A 17,931-nucleotide genomic window follows, 5' to 3' on the forward strand; every position below is an offset into this window, starting at 1 on the left:
TTGGGACTTGGGTTCCTCCTTTTTTGAAAAGCACCGCGTGGGGCTCAGGACCCTGTGAGCGGGGTTGGGGCCCAGCACCACTGCAGGATGAAGGAGGGGTCTCTGTGCTCAGAAGGAGCTCCAGGACCTTACAGTGCCTTCTATACTTGAGACAGAGACCTCCTTAGCCCACCCTGCCCAGGCACCCCTTCTCCCACAGGGACCGCTCGCTGCTTTCTGACTTGAGTGGAGCCTGACATTTCAAACGCGCAGAATAGCAGAGAAATAACATAACAGGCAAATGATTTCCTGTTCTTATCCCTCCACCTCGAGGAAATGGCTTGTTTTCGACCCGCAGTAGCCCCTGTCAGAACCACTACATCTCCACGAGAACCGGAACTAGTGTTGTAGCCACAAAACCCAAATCCTTCACAGATCAGACGGGCAGGTCTCAGCCAGGACTCCTGTAGGTTCTCAGAGTACAGGTGGGCTAACGGGCAGCCAAAGCCCCAGCTTTCCAATAGGAAAGGGGGAGAAGCCAGCCCCGCTCTGCTTCCGTGACACCCCCTGGTGGTGACGTGGAGAACTGGGCGGCTCTGCCCGCTGAGGCCGGTCTGAATGTGAAAAGCAGGTCATCGGGTACTTTGCCCTAGAATTTCTGCCTTGGAGATTTGGTGATTGTGGAGTTGTTGACACACCCGTATTCCTTCAGAAAGTAGGCCTAGTGTCATCCACTGGTCTAGGTGGCTTAAGAAGGTTTCCCCACCTGTATTTGTTCATTTAACCAGTACCGAAAATGCTTACTGTGCATGCTGAGCAGAGGTAGACCATGAACAAGAGACCTGGCTCATGCAAGAGAAAAACGAATGCAGAGGAAAATGCCGCCTAAGAGAAAACCACTTAAAGCCAAAGGCCCAACTTCTACTTGCATCGAGGCCACTAATTCTCCGTGGCACTTGCCCAGTCCCCTTAATTTCTCAAGTTCACTGATTTCTTCTAGTTGCATCTTCTTCATTTTCTCAGCTTACACAACAGAGTCTCCAACCATGCTCTCCTGGGGTAGGTTTGTCTGTCTTGTCAGAGGTCTTGAATTAATTAACCTGCACAGGTTCAGCCAGCAGTTCTCAACCAAGAGCGGGTGTGTCCCCCAGGGACAGTTGGCAGTGTGTGGGGTCATTTGCAGTTGTCACAACTTGAGGTGCGGGGTTGAGGCATCAAATGAGTAGAGGCCAGGGACACCGCTAACCACCCTATCATGCACAGCACAGCCCCTTACAACAACCAACCATGTGGCCCCAGGGCTCCTGAGAAACCTTGTTTTAATCTTTGAAAATATCTATCTTCTCCCCTCATTTTTCTAATGATCCAGAAGCTAAGAGATCTGATTCAAATATTAGACAATGCAACCCTGGGAGTCGGTTTCTACAGGAGCTATCTCATCCCCTTAGATCCCAGTGGCAACATCAGCTGTTGTGAGGAGGCGTCAGCCCAAGGGAGCACCCTCAGCCCATCCCAGCTCCTGCAGAAAAGTCACCTCTCAAACAGGGCACTGAGTCTGGCTCTGTCGCCCACTGCCCCTGATTCTGCAGCTGTAAGGAAGACAGTTTTTGTGTCACCAGTGGATTCTCTTCTTTGTTATTTGGGACCTTCGCCACCATTGCGGTGATTGGCACATTCTGGTAACTGACGTTTGTCTTCCTCCTTCCAGAAGTGCATGTGGAACCTCACAAGAAGCAGCTACATGTGACCCTGGCTTACCACTTCCAAGCCAGCCACCTACCCACCCTGGAGAAGCTAGCCCAGAACATTGATGTCAAACTCGGGTGCGACTGGGTGGCCACCATATTCTCTCGAGACATCCGATTTGCTAACCACGAGGTAATGTCTCTACGTGGCTCCCGATGCTGCTGGGTGCAGGACTGGAGTCAGAACTGGGAGTGCTTGCTGCTCACTGGTGGAGGGAGACAGGCAGCAAAGAGCAGCGGAGGAGCAAACACTTGGCCAGGGGGCAGGCAGCCAGAGTTTTGCACGGGCTGTGCCTGACTCACTGGGATGCTGTGAGCCTTCCAACACTCTGGTCCCAAGGGTTCATCTGAGTAACATCTCCATGTTCTGTCTGCCAACCTTACTGGAGTATAAGAGAAATGAAATTGAAGAAGAGATAACAAATACGTGGGAGAAAAATTTGAATATTATGTAAATTCATGGTGTTAGTAGAAGACATCATCCTGTCCTTAGGTGAGCTGAAGAACACACACACACACACACAAATCCTAGAGACAATGATCCACAGAGATTGGCTGAGTAGCTGTGGCATATGAGACAACATGGACCATACTAGAATTTTAAAATGTGACTCTGTCCTTAAGGAGATCAGAATCCGTGGGGGCGGGAGGACAGACATGCAAGAAAAGTTGGACCAACCATTGTGAGTTTGCATGTCCTGGTGTCAAGAGAGCCGGACGGCTGTCCCCCACTGCAGGCAGAAACACTGACATGATCCAAGCATCCTTCTTTCAAGGGAATCAGCTTTGCGCTCAAGCCAAGACGAAGAGATAAATGGACCGACCCCGAGTGAAATAGCAATTTAGGACCACTGCTGAAGTCAGAGCCCAGCTATTTTGACCACTAAAGGTGGACAACCCATGTAAACTAAGGCCCCAAACCATCACACCCCCTTATCCACAGTTGTGTTTTCTGAGGGTTCAGTTAACTGTGGTCAAGCAGAGTCTGGAAATAGTAAATGGAATGTTCCAGAAATAAATAATATATGTTTTTAAAGTTCTACTTAACAGAACTTTGGCTCTTTTTTTGCAAGATTTATTTATTTATTTATTTGAAAGGTAGAGTTACAGACAGAGAGGGAGAGACAGAGAGAAAGGTTTTCCATCCACTGGTTCACTCCTGAATGGCTGCAACACTAAAGCTGGGTCAATCTGAAGCCAGGAGCCAGGAGCTTCTTCCAGGTCCCCCATGTGAGGGTAGGGGCCCAAGGACTTGGGCCACCTTTTACTGCTTTCCCAGGCCATAGCAGAGAGCTGGATCTGAAGAGGAGCAGTCGGGACCTGAACTGGCACCCATACAGGATGCCAGCGCCACAGGCAGCAACTTTACTTGCTACACCACGGCACCAGCCCCAATAATGTATAAGTTTTAAATAACTTCTATTAAAATATATTGTCATAGTCATTCTATTCTTTTAGTAGATGTTGTTCATCTCTTACTGTATCTGATTCATAACCTAATATCAGAGCTGTGTATGTATAGGAAAAAGCCTAGTCTTCGAAGGATTCAGAACTATCTCTAGTTTCAGGAATCCACTGGGGATCCTGGAATGTATCCCCCATGGATAAGGAGGACTACTGTAATTCAGTGGAAAATTTGTCTTTCAGTTTAATTTTATTTGTTAAGTATTACTTATAGTTACTTCTCAATTTTCCAATAGCAAAAGAACAAATATTTTTGTTAGTTTATGCAGTTTTTCAGCCTTGTCTTTCAGGGTTTTTTAGACATGAAAAACAGAATCTTAGGTTTGAGACCAGGCAACCTCATTGTCGTTTTGCAAATGCTGGGAGAAGCCAATCCAGGAATCAAAGGTGCAGGGCCGGGCACAGCCTCACATGAGCATCGGGGACACAAGCTTTGCCCGGCTGTGCTGGTGTCATCTGACCCTTCCCAGGACCCATCTGATGCAGGTTTCTGTAGACATGCATGAAGCAGTCTGTGTCTGGTCCTAAGAGTCCTGACTTCTGGAATTGTCTGAGATGAGCCCTAATGATAACAAGAGAGATGTCCACTGGACTCCTTGTGGAGCCAAAGTTTTAAAAGGCCAAGGTTGTGCGCAGATGCCCCGGAGAAGTCACCTTTCTAAGAGGAGGCAGGTGGAGTGGAATTTTACAAGGCATAGCCTCCAATCAACACTGCCCTCCAGTTAGCTCAAAGGGTAATTGCTTTGCTGCCTGACCCACATTCTGCTCAACTGGCACGGAGGGAAGGAGGCAACAAGCGCCCACATGAATTATTTTCTAAAAATAAGTTGGCCTCTTTTATCTCTGATTTGTAAAATTCATTTCTTGCCACTTCCTTCTGATCAAGCTCTCCTTGGCCTCTTTCCACGAGCCCTCTCCCTCTGAGGTCTTCTGGTCTTGCCTGAGCCTTCTGCATATGCAAACCCTTTGCCTTTTTCTCCCCCCACCCCCGTCCCTAGGAGGCAGGTTTGATTGATTGTCCCAGTGAAGGACCAGATGTCCAGAGGAGGAAAGTGGCCTAGACAAGGACACTCAGAGAGGCACAGTGACGCCTAGGTCACTCCAAGGTCCGACTCCTCCTCTGTTTAGGTTCTCAGTGGATTTGGGCTTCCATGTGCCTATTTGCACTTCAGGCAAATGTGTGATGGCATGAAGGATGACATTGGGCCATATGCCAAGTTCCATATGCCAAGCAGTAGCCATCTAGAAGAAGGGCAAGGTACTCCAAAAAGCATAAATTCGGTAGCCTAGCACACCTGGCTCCATGAATTTGGCGGTAGATTCCCTTGGACAGCTTGTGTAACTCTCCAGTCCTTGGTTGCGTTGCCTGTAAAATGGAGCCAATGTTTTGTGACGACTACCAGGGAGGATTCTGGAAAGGCCCTAAAGTAATATTCCGCGGAGGGTAAGCACAACACCCATTATTGTTCCTAGGGACAAAGAGGGCTGCAAAGGCAGCACAGTTCAGCTCCTGGTGCCGCTCAGCAGCCACGTGTCCTGGTATCCCTGAAACGAAGGCTGAATTTCCGTATCTGCTTTTGGGGAGCAGGAAAGGATGGGGGCACGTGGCTCCTAGGTGGAACCTTAGATGTGCTGCCGCGCCTTAATTCTCTGTCTGACCCTGCAGTAAATCAAAAGCGCTTCCTGTTCAACTGCTCTGTGCCTAGTACGTGTTGTCTTGAACTTTTTTCCGTGCTCCCGTTGCCCTGGGGATCCCTTAGCAGACCCCGCTCTGTGCAATAGGACAGCAGACCCCGCTCTGTGCAATAGGACGGATGCGGGGTTCTCTGAAGTCGCACCGAGTGTCTCAGGGAGAAAGGCGACACTGAACTAGCGCCATGGCTTGCTGAGACCTCTGTGCTTGTGGATCTGAGGAGCAGGGTTGAGACTTGTCCCCCATCGCTCGCTGTCTCTCTCCACCCTGTCCCAGGGAAAGGAATGCTGCTCTGCGTGGACCTTTACATACCCAGCACTGAGATTTAATAGATTTCTTGTGTATTTTTTCCCCTTTAATTGGCTTTAACACTCTAACTGAAAATCCTCTGGTGTGCTTGGAAAAGTGGTTCGAGTGTGTGTGAAGCAGAGGGACAGAAGAAGGAGGGGAGACATGATCAGATCACAGGAAGATCTAGAACTGAAAGATACTGAAAGGGCTGGCGCTGTGGCCCAGTGGGTTAAAGCCCCAGCCTGCAGCACCAGCATCCCATATGGGCGCCGGTTCTAGTCCCGGCTGCTCCACTTCTGATCCAGCTCTCTGCTATGGCTTGGGAAAGCAATAGAAGATGGACCAAGTCCTTGGGCCCCTGCACCCTCGTGGGAGACCTGGAAGAAGCTCCTGGCCCCTGGCTTCAGCTCAGCTCAGCTCTGGCCGTTGCGGTCATTTGGGGAGTGAACCAGCAGATGGAAGACCTCTCTCTCTGTCTCTACCTCTCTGTGTAACTCTTTCAAATAAATAAAATAATTTAAAAAAAAAAAAGAAAGATACTGGAGTAAGAATGGGGGGAGGGCAGAATAGGCAACCTCCATAAAAGGGAAATCAGTGAAATTCAGTGGTGTAAATGAGTTCTGTGCATTATTAATTTCATCCTGTGATAAAAATCACATTTTATTGGCTCTTTTTATTAGAGATTTCCAGAAGCAAACTTTGGAAAGTGTTCTGTATATGACCTTGACACCAGCAAGCTCCCCTGGGGGTAGGGTGGGCTGGAAGGAAGGCTGGCACCTGGGAAGTCAAGTGCCTCTAGAAATAATTATGCTCCTGCTGTGTACAAGGACCTTCTCTTAGATCGTCTCATTTAGCTCTTACAATCCAGACACTATTTCTTAGATGAGAAAACAAACCAAGAAAACTTAAATCTGGAGGTCAGAACCAGAATATTTAACCTCTTTGGGATCTTAGGAAAAGCAATGGAAGTATTCTCCATGTTGGATCCCTTGTGAATAGGAAATATTTTCCTTACTATTGAAGTGTTCCACTGTAATAAAATAAAATAATAATAATAAAAGAAGTAAATAAATAAAAATAATAAAATAAATGTTTTCTATAGTACCCTGAGGCTGCCTGTGGTGTTCATATACATCAGGAAAGAAAGGGAAAAAAAGGAATAAGTCAGCCGGGTGCCATGGCCTGTGGTTGGTCCTGGGGCCTTTTTCTGAACCCAGAGAAGGAACACGAGGTCTGCTCCTTGTTGGCTGCTGACGGCTGGCTTTATGCTGACACACACCTTGATGTCTATGAAGGCCACTCGTCCCCAAGGTCTTTGTTAAAACTGCTCAGTGAGGGCAGGAACCATGTCTTGATTCATAAGAAGGGGAGCACTCCACACCTAACCCATCCCCTAGGAGCAGCTCTCCCTGTGGTCCCTCTGTCGCCCCATAGGGAAGACTGACTTTCTGTGAGTTGGGTTCCAAGCATCTATTACAGTGCCTGCGCCAGCAGATGGTGCTGAGGAAATGAGGTCCAATCCATTTGCGTAGCGGTTGACTGGGCTTTTAGATGGATTTCCAAAAACCATGCCTGAATCCTGATGGGAGATGGAGACATGGCCTGGAGGAAAGTCTGGGGCCGTGAAGCAATACCAAGCGTCCACCTACAAAACCCCGTAAAGAGAACAAATGCTTACTGATCCAAGTCCAAGTGTGTCCGGGGCTTGCACACCCCAGGGGCTCCTGTGCACATGTCCAGCTGTGGTCACGCCCAACACACAGTCCTGGCTGTGGGTCTCACTCATCATCCCTTCTGCTCTCAGACATTACAGGTGATCTACCCCTACACCCCCCAGAACGATGATGAGCTGGAGCTGGTCCCAGGGGACTTCATCTTCATGTCTCCCATGGAGCAGACCAGCACCAGCGAGGGCTGGCTCTATGGCACCTCCTTAACCACTGGCTGCTCTGGACTCCTGCCCGAGAACTACATTACCAAGGCTGACGAGTGCAGCACCTGGATATTTCACGGGTAAGCAGATGCCGAGCCCCTCTTCCTGCTATGGCAGACGTGGAGGGGGTGGTGGGGAAACAGCCTTGCTCCTGGGCATGCAGGGCAGCTGTCACAGGTAAACAGAGTCCTTGGGAAAGAAAGCTCTGCTGGTTCCAGGGATCCAGAAAACACAGAGACTGGAGGCATTGGGGGGAAATGGGAAGTGGATTGCTTTCTTCACTCTGCCTGTCCCATTTGATGTAGCTGTCTACCTGGGCTCCTAACCAGGGACAAACCGGGCTCCTTGGGGGTTCACCTCTTCTGGCCAGCGTGTAGTGTCCCCAACCAGTGCTAAGACTTCTCTGCCTTAGGGCGTCTGCCTGTCTTGTTCTGGGTCATTACTAGAATGGGCTGACTCCCCAAAGCAGCTACAAAGATGGCTGCTATGCCAGCCAGACCAACAGTGAAAGGAGTTTCCAGGTCAGGCACCGTGACCATATTCGCCTGTTTGGTGACACTGAGCAAGTCCTCAGACTTGGCACATGTGTGCTTACATGGCTCAGACCGTGACCTAAGGTAAGGATACACTGCCAAAGTGGAAATAGAGCACCTGGCCCCCTGACAGCTTCCCACCTGTCCCTTACCACTGTTTTGCCCTCAACCCATACTGGTCCCATGGTCAGCGCGGACTCTGCTGTATGGTCTGTTTCATCCCACTAGAGAAAACAGAAACAAAAGACACATCTTTGCTTTCTTAATCCAAGCAGCTCAATGCCAGCCCTTCCCTGGCATGCTCCGGGCATCCAGCCACGGTGTGCCTGCTGGTTTGTTTCTCCTCCCTCTCGTTTTCACCACGTGCAGCATGGCTGAGAGGCAGAAGCCCTGAACACTGGTGGCTAACATCACAAAGACCACCATAAATGAGAAGCAGACAGGCATGGTTTCAGTGAGCGTTTTACCTGGAAGGAGAACGCAAAGGTTCTCTACTCTGGTGAGCAGCAAGCACAGAGACTGCAAACCCCAAATGGAAGGAACATGCTCCTTCTTCATAAACCTCCCCACACACCTCAGCAGCCCCTCTTCCCTGCAGGCAACCCCTCCACTGCATCCCACAAACATCCACTCTTTGGTGCTAATTAGGGAATCCAAGCTGCCTTATGTTCCCCAAACATTGGCTTTTTCAGAAATGTTCCTGAAGACCAAAACACATACATTGGATTTCCAAAGTCATCGCTTTGTTCTTATCAAAATGAGTAAAGCAAAATGCAGTCATGCACCACGTAACAGACCGCATAGACCACGGGGGCTCCCTTTAAGACCGTGTCCCGGGGGACCTCGTAGCCATCTTAGCCTACAGAAGCAGTCTGATGTTCACACGGTGCAGAGCTTAGAGCACATCCCCATTGCTAAGTGACACGTGACTGTGTGAATGAACTGAGACCTGAAAGACGGTTTGCCTGACAAATCACAGCCCCAGATCCCATTCTTAAAAGTAGGGCTGGAGCAGGCATTGTGGCACAGCAGGTTAAGCTGAGGCTTGAGATACCTGTAACCAATAGTAGAGCCCCAGCTACTCCATTTGTGATCCAGCGTCCTGTAATGCACACCCTGGGAGGCAGCAGATGATGATTCAAATACTCAAGCCCCTGCCACCCACGTGGGAGACACAAATGGGGTTCTGGACTCCTGGCTTTGGCCTAGTCCAGCCCTGGCTGCTGCAGGCATTTGGGGAAGTGAAACACCAGATGGAGTATCTCTCTTTCCCCACCCCCTATTGCTGTCGCTCTGCCTTTCAAATAGATGAAATTAAAATTAACATTTTCTAAAAATAAGACCTTTATTAATTATTTTAAAAAATAGGGCTACATGTGGATGAAGCGTATATGTGAGAAACCCTGCTAACCCCTTTCTGATCTCTCATGCAACCCCACTCTTCCCTAAGTTAGAATGCAGTCTAAGCATGGACAAACCTACGTGACTTGGAGCAGCGGATCACAGGGAGGTCTGTGTGTCAACTCCTTTTATTCTGAGTGATTACTAGTGATGTGAGTTCCCTGGCAGCCATGTCTGCAGTTAAGCTGCCAGCTTGCACAGCCAACTCTGCCGCTGAGAGCGGGAAATACTGGCGTTCAGCGCTGGAACGCTGTCATCTGAGCTTTGATTCCAACAGCCTTGGATTCAAGCCCTAACTTTCCATTTGCCAGCTGCAACACCTTGGCCAAACGACAGGACCTCTGTGAGCCTCTGTTTGCTCATCTATAAAATGGAGATAATAATGCCTGACCACGTAGGGTTGTGAAGACAGCGGTAAAAGGGCTGGCTCAGCTCTCTGCGGGTCAGTGTTGGGTGTGCAACAGCCCTGAATGCAAAACACCCATTAGTGTTATGATTATTTCTATCTCATGTTTACTGTCCCCATTTACCTGCTCATCAAATCCAATGTCTCTCCCACAACGTGATCCTGTAGATGAGCTGCACTGTCCTATCTATATTTAACCCCAGAAGCGGAAGTGACTCAAGCGGGCAGAACCCAACGAGACAGCCTCAGGGTGCTGGAGCCGTGAGCTCCTGGCTGGAGGGCAAGTTGCACAGGGATTCAGGCAGCAAGCAGGGACACAACCCCGTGCTGTTCAGTTCTGAGTCCCCCCTAAGAATGACTTTCTCGACATCTTACTGGAGTATCTTGCCTGGCTCTGAGAAGCCCCAATTGCGTCCTCTGCCGTGGGGTGAGCCGCCCAACCCTCTGGGCTCACCACAGGTCCACTGTGTTCCAGGGAGGAGCCAGCATCTCACCAGTGCTTGGAAAGAGGTTCTGGGTACCAGGCTCAGCTCCCTCCCTCCCTCGCTGCCAGCATGAAGTGTCTGCCTATTGTCTTATTGGAAGTGACAGCCCAAGCTGTCTCAGAGTGAGTCAGGTTGCTTGATGCCAGTGACAGGGTGGGAAGGAGGCTGGCATTCTCCTTATCAAGTGAGCTCTAGGAGGGAGAGAAGGGGTCCTACTGGTGCCATCTCAGCTGTAATGAAGTAAAGACATGGGAGCCGTGTACAAGCAGTTTGTCAGCATCCCTCCAGAGCCAGCCATCCTAAACCCTGAAGCTTTGATGAATCAGCCAGGAAAGCTGGATTGGTTTTAATGTCTGATGTTTGAGAGGATATCAGTTTAAAAGAAAGGAGAACAGCTAGCTTATTAAGCTATGTGCGTGGCACAAGATTTCCTTGGGCTACGCGTACTTAAAATTTCCCATAAAAGGTTTCATTTGGCTGCACATCAGACTTACTGATGCAGCTTTGTTAAACTACAGTTTCTATCCAAAATGACTGAGTCACAATCTATGAGGGGTAGGACCCAGCGTGAGTACTTTTATAAAGTCCTCATTATGCACTAGGGCTGAAAATCGCTTCCGATGTAGAAGGTTTCTGACACCTTTGTTTAGAAGTACAATTAGTCTGGGGCCAGCATTGAGGCATGGCAGGTTAAGCCACTGCCTGCTTGACACCGGCATCCCATAGGAGCATGGGTTTCAGCCCCAGCTGCTCCTCTTCCAGTCCAGCTCCGTGCTAATGCGCCTGGGAAAGCAGTGGAGGGTGACCCAAGCACTTGGGCCCCTGCACCTACGTGGGAGCCCCAGTTGGAGTTCCAGGCTCCTTGCTTTAGCCTGGTCCATCCCTGGCTGTTGCAGCCATTAGGGGAGTGAACTAGCAACAAATGGAAGATCTCTCTCTCTCTCTCTCTCTCTCTCTCTCTGCCTCTTGCTGTAACTCTGCTTTTCAAATAAAAAATTTAATAATAAATAAGCAAATAAAATTAGTCTATCGTTTTTACTCAAAAAAGGGCTACTTCTTAGAGTAACTGAATGCTAAAATATTAAAATTATTTAATTTTTGGAAAAAAAATATTTTCCTAACAACCAGTTAGTTTCATTGTGTGGATGAATATGAAAAATTATTTTCTGAAATAAAATATGAATTATTCTTTGTTAGAAATGAATCATCTAAAGCAGGTGCTAACCTGAATGGATTGCTGCTGAGTCAACACACACGACCCAGGCCTAGGCTTGGCAAACTGGGCTGTGCGCAGGTGGTAAAGGAGCGAGGGCTCTGAAATGTCAGTGCTCCCCCTGGACTCCATCCAGTGATACAGAAGGAGCGGGTCTTTGGATTTGCCTAACAACCATCTTAAACAGCAACGTTCATTAGCTACTGCTTTTTGGAGATCATACTCTTCACCATAATGTAAAAGTGGCACATTTTAACTGTTTCCCTTGCAGCAAGATCTCTCTTGGGCTTCGTGAGTTAGAGTGGTTCCGTCTGAAATGAGAGGTCTTGGCTCGCAGCTCGGAACATCTGCTGAGAACAGTCTCTTCTGGAATAATTCTGTCTTTAATCATCTTGGAGGTGCCGCTGAGATGGGGAATGGTGTTTGGAGACTGAAAAGGGTAGAATAGGGAATAATGGCCATGAAGTTTCCTTGACCATCAGGAGCCATGGGCAAAGTCATGGAGACAGTAAAAATCTTCCCTCTCATTCTTCACTTCAGATGGAAATTACCATGGGAAAGATGAAAGGCAGCAAGAATTGTTTATTTCTTTTGAACCAGAAAACTAGCTGGAAACAGTGGTACATAATTGATACCTCATTATTCTTTAACATGCCTTTGGTGCCAGCATGCCTGTGGCATCCCAATAAGCACAAAATCATTGGACTCTCTCCCTACCCAGAGGGAAGAACGCGTCTGTTCTCAGTGCAGAAATCCATCTCCTCCCCATTTATTAACTGCAAGACTTCAGTAGGAAACAAGGTGTCCCCCTCCAGAGGTGACCTTAGCGCAGCCCAGAACCGTGTGCTGACTCCCACACTCCTGCTGAGCCCAGGATGAAGTGTGGATGACTCTGGGCCAAAGCAGTTAACATCGTCCTCGTCTTCCTCTGCAGTTCGTACTCCATCTTAAATACAACATCATCCAGCTCGCTCACCTTTGGGGACGGCGTATTGGAAAGGCGGCAGTATGAGGACCAGGGACTGGGGGAGACGGCAGCCCTCACTATCATCTGTCAGCCGATGCAGGTAAGCAATGGCAGCTCACACGCTGCAGTCTAACCAGGGAGGGTGGGCATTGCTCTCACTGTCCCCAAAGGGTCCCTGGTCTTTTAGGGAGGACGTCTCTTAGCTAGGGGGACTTAGATGAATGATACTCACAATAACCATTAGCACTTGAGTCTAAGCTAGTGAAGAAGGTTCTTCCCCAGAGAGAAGCAAAGGATACTTGTCTCTAATAGGAATAATGTCCGTGCTTTTATCTACAAGGGTACTTCCTGAAGTGGTGGGGAACTGAAATTATAAGTTTATTTTGCCACAAAAAAATATTGAGATCTATGCATAATTTTTGTCAGAATGCATAATATCCACAAACTTGTGGAAGACCCTTCCTATGCATAAATTTCAAAAACTTTTTGCACCAGAATAAACTTACCTTTTCTATTGCTACACCCTTTTTTTTTTTTTTTTTTTTTGACAGGCAGAGTGGACAGTGAGAGAGAGACAGAGAGACAGGTATTCCTTTTGCCATTGGTTCACCCTCCTATGGCCGCTGCGGTAGGCGCGCTGTGGCCGGCGCACCACGCTGATCCGATGGCAGGAGCCAGGTGCTTATCCTGGTCTCCCATGGGGTGCAGGGCCCAAGCACTTGGGCCATCCTCCACTGCACTCCCTGGCCACAGCAGAGAGCTGGCCTGGAAGAGGGGCAACCGGGACAGGATCGGTGCCCCGACCGGGACTAGAACCCGGTGTGCTGGCGCCGCAAGGCGAAGGATTAGCCTAGTGAGCCACGGCACCAGCTGATGCTACACCCTTTTTAAGTACCTTTGTATTTTGAAGCTTGTTGTAAAGATTGAAGGAAATAATCAAATAAGAACTGGCATGTAGTGAATACTCAGTATATGTTAGCATTTGCAAGAAAGATTGGACATGCAAGGGGTGAGGGAAAAGTGGTTGAATAGTCAACGGCAAGTTAAAAGCTCAAATGTGTTGAAGATAAGGACAGTAGGGTACTTTCCCTGGAGCCCAGGGTTTGAATTAGGGAACAGTAGAAAAAGAGACATGAAAGCTGACTGTATCAACAAGCAATGTAAAACCTGTAGAAGGCTCAAAGTCGTTTGGACATGCCTCTGACCACCCGTGTCTACGCCATCATCCAGAGGTAGCAGTTTGTCCTCCCAGAGTCATTTCTGGGGACACCGCAATGTATTGGTCAGACGACAGCCCCTATGTGGTGGTGAGCATGGGCAAACCAGCACCTCATTGCTGGAGCAGACCCAAAGGACTGCGTGGGCTGAGCCACGCACCTTAGAGGTAAGACAAGAACATTGCAATCATAGAGGTGCTCGCTCCCTGAAGAAGTTGATGCAGCATCCCCTTTGTGGGAGGCAGCCATCTCAGTAAATGGCTTGTCTACATGAAGGGCTAATTTTACTCTGAGCTGTAACTCAAGTGGTCGTCATGTTTTAGCCTGAGGGTGCTTCCAAAAATTCATGGAAAGTGGAAGTAGAAGATAAGTTTGTTTCAGTTCACAGGTTTTTAAAATCTGCGTGTGATGCTTTCATAACCCACGTGTTTCATGAACTTCTTGAAGACTCCACCTATTGGCTGTTCCTAGTAACAATTGCAGCCATGCAATAATAAGAATACCATTTTCATAACCCTTCTTGCTTCACAAAGCTGTTTATTTCATGTGAGCCTCCAAAAAACGTGGGAGGTCTCTGGGATGAGACTTACTGTCTTCATTTTTACAGATGAGCCAACCTACATCCAAGGCACTTGAGGGACTTGTCCTAGTCATGGGTTGGCAGATCTTGTACCGAAGCTCAACTCGCTGGGAAACCGGCTCCCGCGCGTATCTATTTTGCCATGTTCCCTCACTCTAAGCCTTTTCTTTCCCTGTAGCCTCTCAGAGTCAACAACCAGCCTGGCCCCCAAAAGCGATGCCTTTTTGTGTGTCGGCACGGAGAGAGGATGGACGTTGTGTTTGGAAAGTACTGGCTGTCTCAGTGCTTTGATGCCAAAGGTGAGGAGTGGGCCGGCCTGCCCAGCAGAACATACCCAGTGCGGCCTCTAGGGGGCACAGTCAAGCTACGTTTATCTAGAATAGATGGAGTCATTTACAGGTTTGTGTGCTGTGGAAAATGACTAATCGGTAAATCCTTCCTGATGGTCTTGAGTTTAGGGGAAGTGGTTAGTGTTCTTTTCCCCACTCCAGAAACTGGGGCACTAGGTACTGAGAAAGGTAGATGTCTCACCCACAATCATATGGCGACATCAGCCTCAGAGACCAGTCACGATTCCGTGGCCAGGGTTGCCTCCGTTAAGTCAGTCCAGCTCCTTTGGCTTCATGCTCCCAGGAGCAGCACTTAAGATGGGGAGGGTCCATCAGAGTGCCACCTGCTCTTGCGGGTCTGCTTGTGATTGCCACTTAGAAACTCTCTCTTGTCACTTTTGACGGCAGAGTGGGAGAGTGGATTCTGAGTCTGTCCACCAAAGAAACTGTGTCAGCCTCAATACGAGCTGACAGTTGGAAAGAGGGGGTGTCAGGATCAGCACGGGGAGTCTTGGGGAAGCAAGAAATTCATGTAGCCTTGGGCTGCCCTTTCTTTTCCAGGCCGCTACATACGCACCAACCTGAACATGCCTCACAGCTTACCTCAGCGGAGTGGTGGATTCCGGGATTATGAGAAAGACGCTCCAATCACTGTGTTTGGATGCATGCAAGCGAGACTAGTGGGCAAGTGTCCCGACGTGACTGCCCAGCCCTTTACTGGGGCTGAGACTTGCTGTCCTGGCTGCTACAGAAGTCTAATCCCCATGGGCATACTAGACACTTCCTGGGGGTTTCTGTAACTTCCCTACAACTAGCCCATGTCCTCAATTCGAAAGGGATGTGTTGTGTAACCGTTAGATTCAGGGCCCTGGGCTTAGCACTAGCGTGGTTTACCAAAGTGAACAAACTGTGGTCCTTGTTGAGGAGTGTATGATCCAGTGATGGGGAAATCAGGCTGGGTGTAGTGTCATCACTGGTGTAGCAGACCCAGACAGCAGCCGCTGCCAACACAGCTGTAGGAAAGCCAGGCAGAGCAGGAGGAGGGAACCCTGCAGTTGCTGAATATACAGGGGCCAACTGCTATCCAAAGAAGCTCCGGTCTGTAAAGCTGCATTCTATATCTGCTGTGCAGGCCCAGGCCTTGTCCTGTTCAGTCATTTAACAGATATTTATTGATCATTTCTTTTGTGCAAGGTACTAGGCCAAGTGCAAGCCCCCACCAGAGAAATGAACCTGTATAACTATCACACAATGCGCCATACTCAGTCCCAGAGTTCTGCACGTAGTAAGGGAACACATACCAAAAAAGACACGAGGAGGAAGGGAGTGGGCTGGGGCCGGAGGTGGAAGTGAGCTGGGCAAGGAAGGAGGGCGGCACGCTCAGAGAAAAGGACAACGTGAATGAAGTCTCAGAGATGGGAGGGTCAGTAGTGCAGGGAAACAGGCTGTCTTGTCTCTGGGCCTAAATTGTGAGGCAGGCCAAGGATGAGGCTGGAAAGTTCGATAAACCCAAGCTCACAGAAGACCTTGATCACTCTATTCAGGTGTTTGGACCTTATCCAGCAGGGAAAAAAAAAGAAGTAGAAACCAAGATGAGACTGTTGGAGGATCACATGTTGGGATTTACATCTGGTGTTCAAGAACAGAAGAAGTTGAGATTTTGGCTAACCAGAATTGAATTAAATTAAAGGTGTAATCCTCACCGTGTAAGCCTCTCAGCTCTAGATGGAGGTCAGAGATGATCCCATTTCTAGGTGTCTCCTAAATGGATGTTTTGCCACCTGTTGACATCAGAGAAAAGAGAAGGAAAAGACAAGAAGGAGTCTGCTGGTCGGCCCCTTCCATAGAACCCCGGACAAGGGGCTTTGTTGGGAACAAGGCTGACACTGCTGGCTCTGCACGAGTTACAGGGGCTGTGGGCACCGCCTCAGCGGAGGCTGGTTAAATGCATCAGACTGATTTTCTCGGGCTTCCTTTGTAGGTGAAGCATTGCTGGAGAGCAACACCATTATTGATCACGTCTATTGCTCCCCATCTCTACGCTGTGTCCAGACTGCACACAATATCTTAAAAGGTAGGACTCACAGGTTGACGAAGTGAACTAGTCTCTTGGCAGCCCCCACACCTAAATTAACTTGGCGTCTTAGGACAGAAGCCAGTTGAGAGCTTTGAATCTGGAATTTTTAGTAAGCATGCCCTCAGAAGATGACCAACCTCGTACATGTCCCAAAATCCTACTCAGGCAGCATGTGCTAGATAAGTGGAAATACACTAATAATATTTTTATTGAGATTTAAAGCTGTCTTGCAGGAGTTGCAAGCTTGCAAATATCTCTGTAAATAAAATTTGATCCTTTCCTTGCTTTTAAATAGTCAAGTAGTTTTCTACTGCTCTGATCTGTCCTTTGCCTCTAGTTAAAGCAGAAATGGTGTTCCTGGAAGTCCTAATCGTCTTTGTTTCTCCGATTCATTGCCAAGACTTTAAAAGCATCATTACTGTATAGATAGCCACATTCACCCTGCAGTCCGTGGAAGTTTGAGTTTCAGAGGTCTCTGTTCTTAGTTCACTGGAGGGAAAACTGAAAGAAACAGAGCTGGACTGAGTACTTGTACAAACAAATGAGCCAGCAACAGACAAACCAACAAAGAATTTGGCACTGAGTATGAGCCTTCAATTCTTTGACCTTAAGTAAACCTTCTCTTCACCACCAGAGGCATTTATTTATATATTAAATTAGTATAGAACATTGGAGGTAGGTGTAATATAAAGAGAATTAAACTAATGTAAAGGTTCAGTCCCCACTCTGAAGGTGATTCCTCTATGATAAAACACAGGACTTATGCTTTGGTACTTGTAAGTACTTGATGTTGGATTTTCTGAGATAAAATGAATAATTTATGTGATACTCACATGCACTGTGAGCTGTTGTAGAGTAGTGCATGCTAAGAGACACAAGTTTCTTGTTGAGACAGTCATGGAAGTTTACAAGGAGGAAGTGTAATAGAGAATTTAATAAGTTATATGGATAATGACTTGTGGGTTTTTTTTCTCTTAAATAAAAACACCACTTAAAGCTGGTATACACCCTGAAGGTGTGGCCAGGGTATTAATCCTATGTGTTTGTAATGCAAAAATTAAAAACCTGTGGTGCCGGCATCCTATATGGGTGTCAGGTTGAGCCCCTGCTGCTCCACTTCTGATCCAGCTCCCTGCTGATGGCCTGGGAAAGCAGTGGAAGATGGCCCAAGTGCTTGGGCCCCTGCACCCACATGGGAGACCTGGAAGAAGCTCCTGGCTTTGGATGGGCCCAACCCTGGCCGTTACAGCCATCTGGGAAGTGAACCAGTGGATGGAAGACCTTTCTCTCCACCTCTCCCTCTCTCTATCTGTAACTCTGCCTCTCAAATAAGTAAATAAATCTTAGGGGGAAAAAAACCCTTGTTAAAACCTACATGCTTTAACTTTGCTTTAGGTATATACAGCATCCAGCAGGAAAGAGAATAACAGTGCTTCCTTCCTTGTCATTTTATTTTACTTTTAAGGTTTACAACAAGAAAATCTCCTTAAGATTCGTGTAGAGCCAGGCTTGTTTGAGTGGACCAAGTGGGTTGCCGGGAACTCCTTACCAGCGTGGATACCGCCATCAGAGTTAGCTGCCGCCAACCTGAGTGTGGATACAACCTACAGGTAACCCT

The 17,931-nt window shown here is 48.2% G+C and overlaps 1 protein-coding gene across 1 annotated transcript in view; it reads left to right on the forward strand.

Moving 5' to 3' along the window:
- Positions 1-17,931, forward strand: part of UBASH3B (ubiquitin associated and SH3 domain containing B) — a 145,767-nt gene that overhangs the window by 116,426 nt on the left and 11,410 nt on the right. The window contains exons 5-11 of the mRNA XM_062197224.1: positions 1,688-1,857; positions 6,977-7,185; positions 12,078-12,210; positions 14,086-14,206; positions 14,798-14,920; positions 16,218-16,310; positions 17,779-17,923. Coding sequence (XP_062053208.1) covers positions 1,688-1,857; positions 6,977-7,185; positions 12,078-12,210; positions 14,086-14,206; positions 14,798-14,920; positions 16,218-16,310; positions 17,779-17,923 — 994 coding nt within the window. The remainder of the gene's footprint in view (positions 1-1,687; positions 1,858-6,976; positions 7,186-12,077; positions 12,211-14,085; positions 14,207-14,797; positions 14,921-16,217; positions 16,311-17,778; positions 17,924-17,931) is intronic.

The sequence above is a fragment of the Lepus europaeus genome, chromosome 7, assembly GCF_033115175.1.
Source record: "Lepus europaeus isolate LE1 chromosome 7, mLepTim1.pri, whole genome shotgun sequence".
In the NCBI taxonomy this organism is placed as follows: Eukaryota; Metazoa; Chordata; class Mammalia; order Lagomorpha; family Leporidae; genus Lepus; species Lepus europaeus.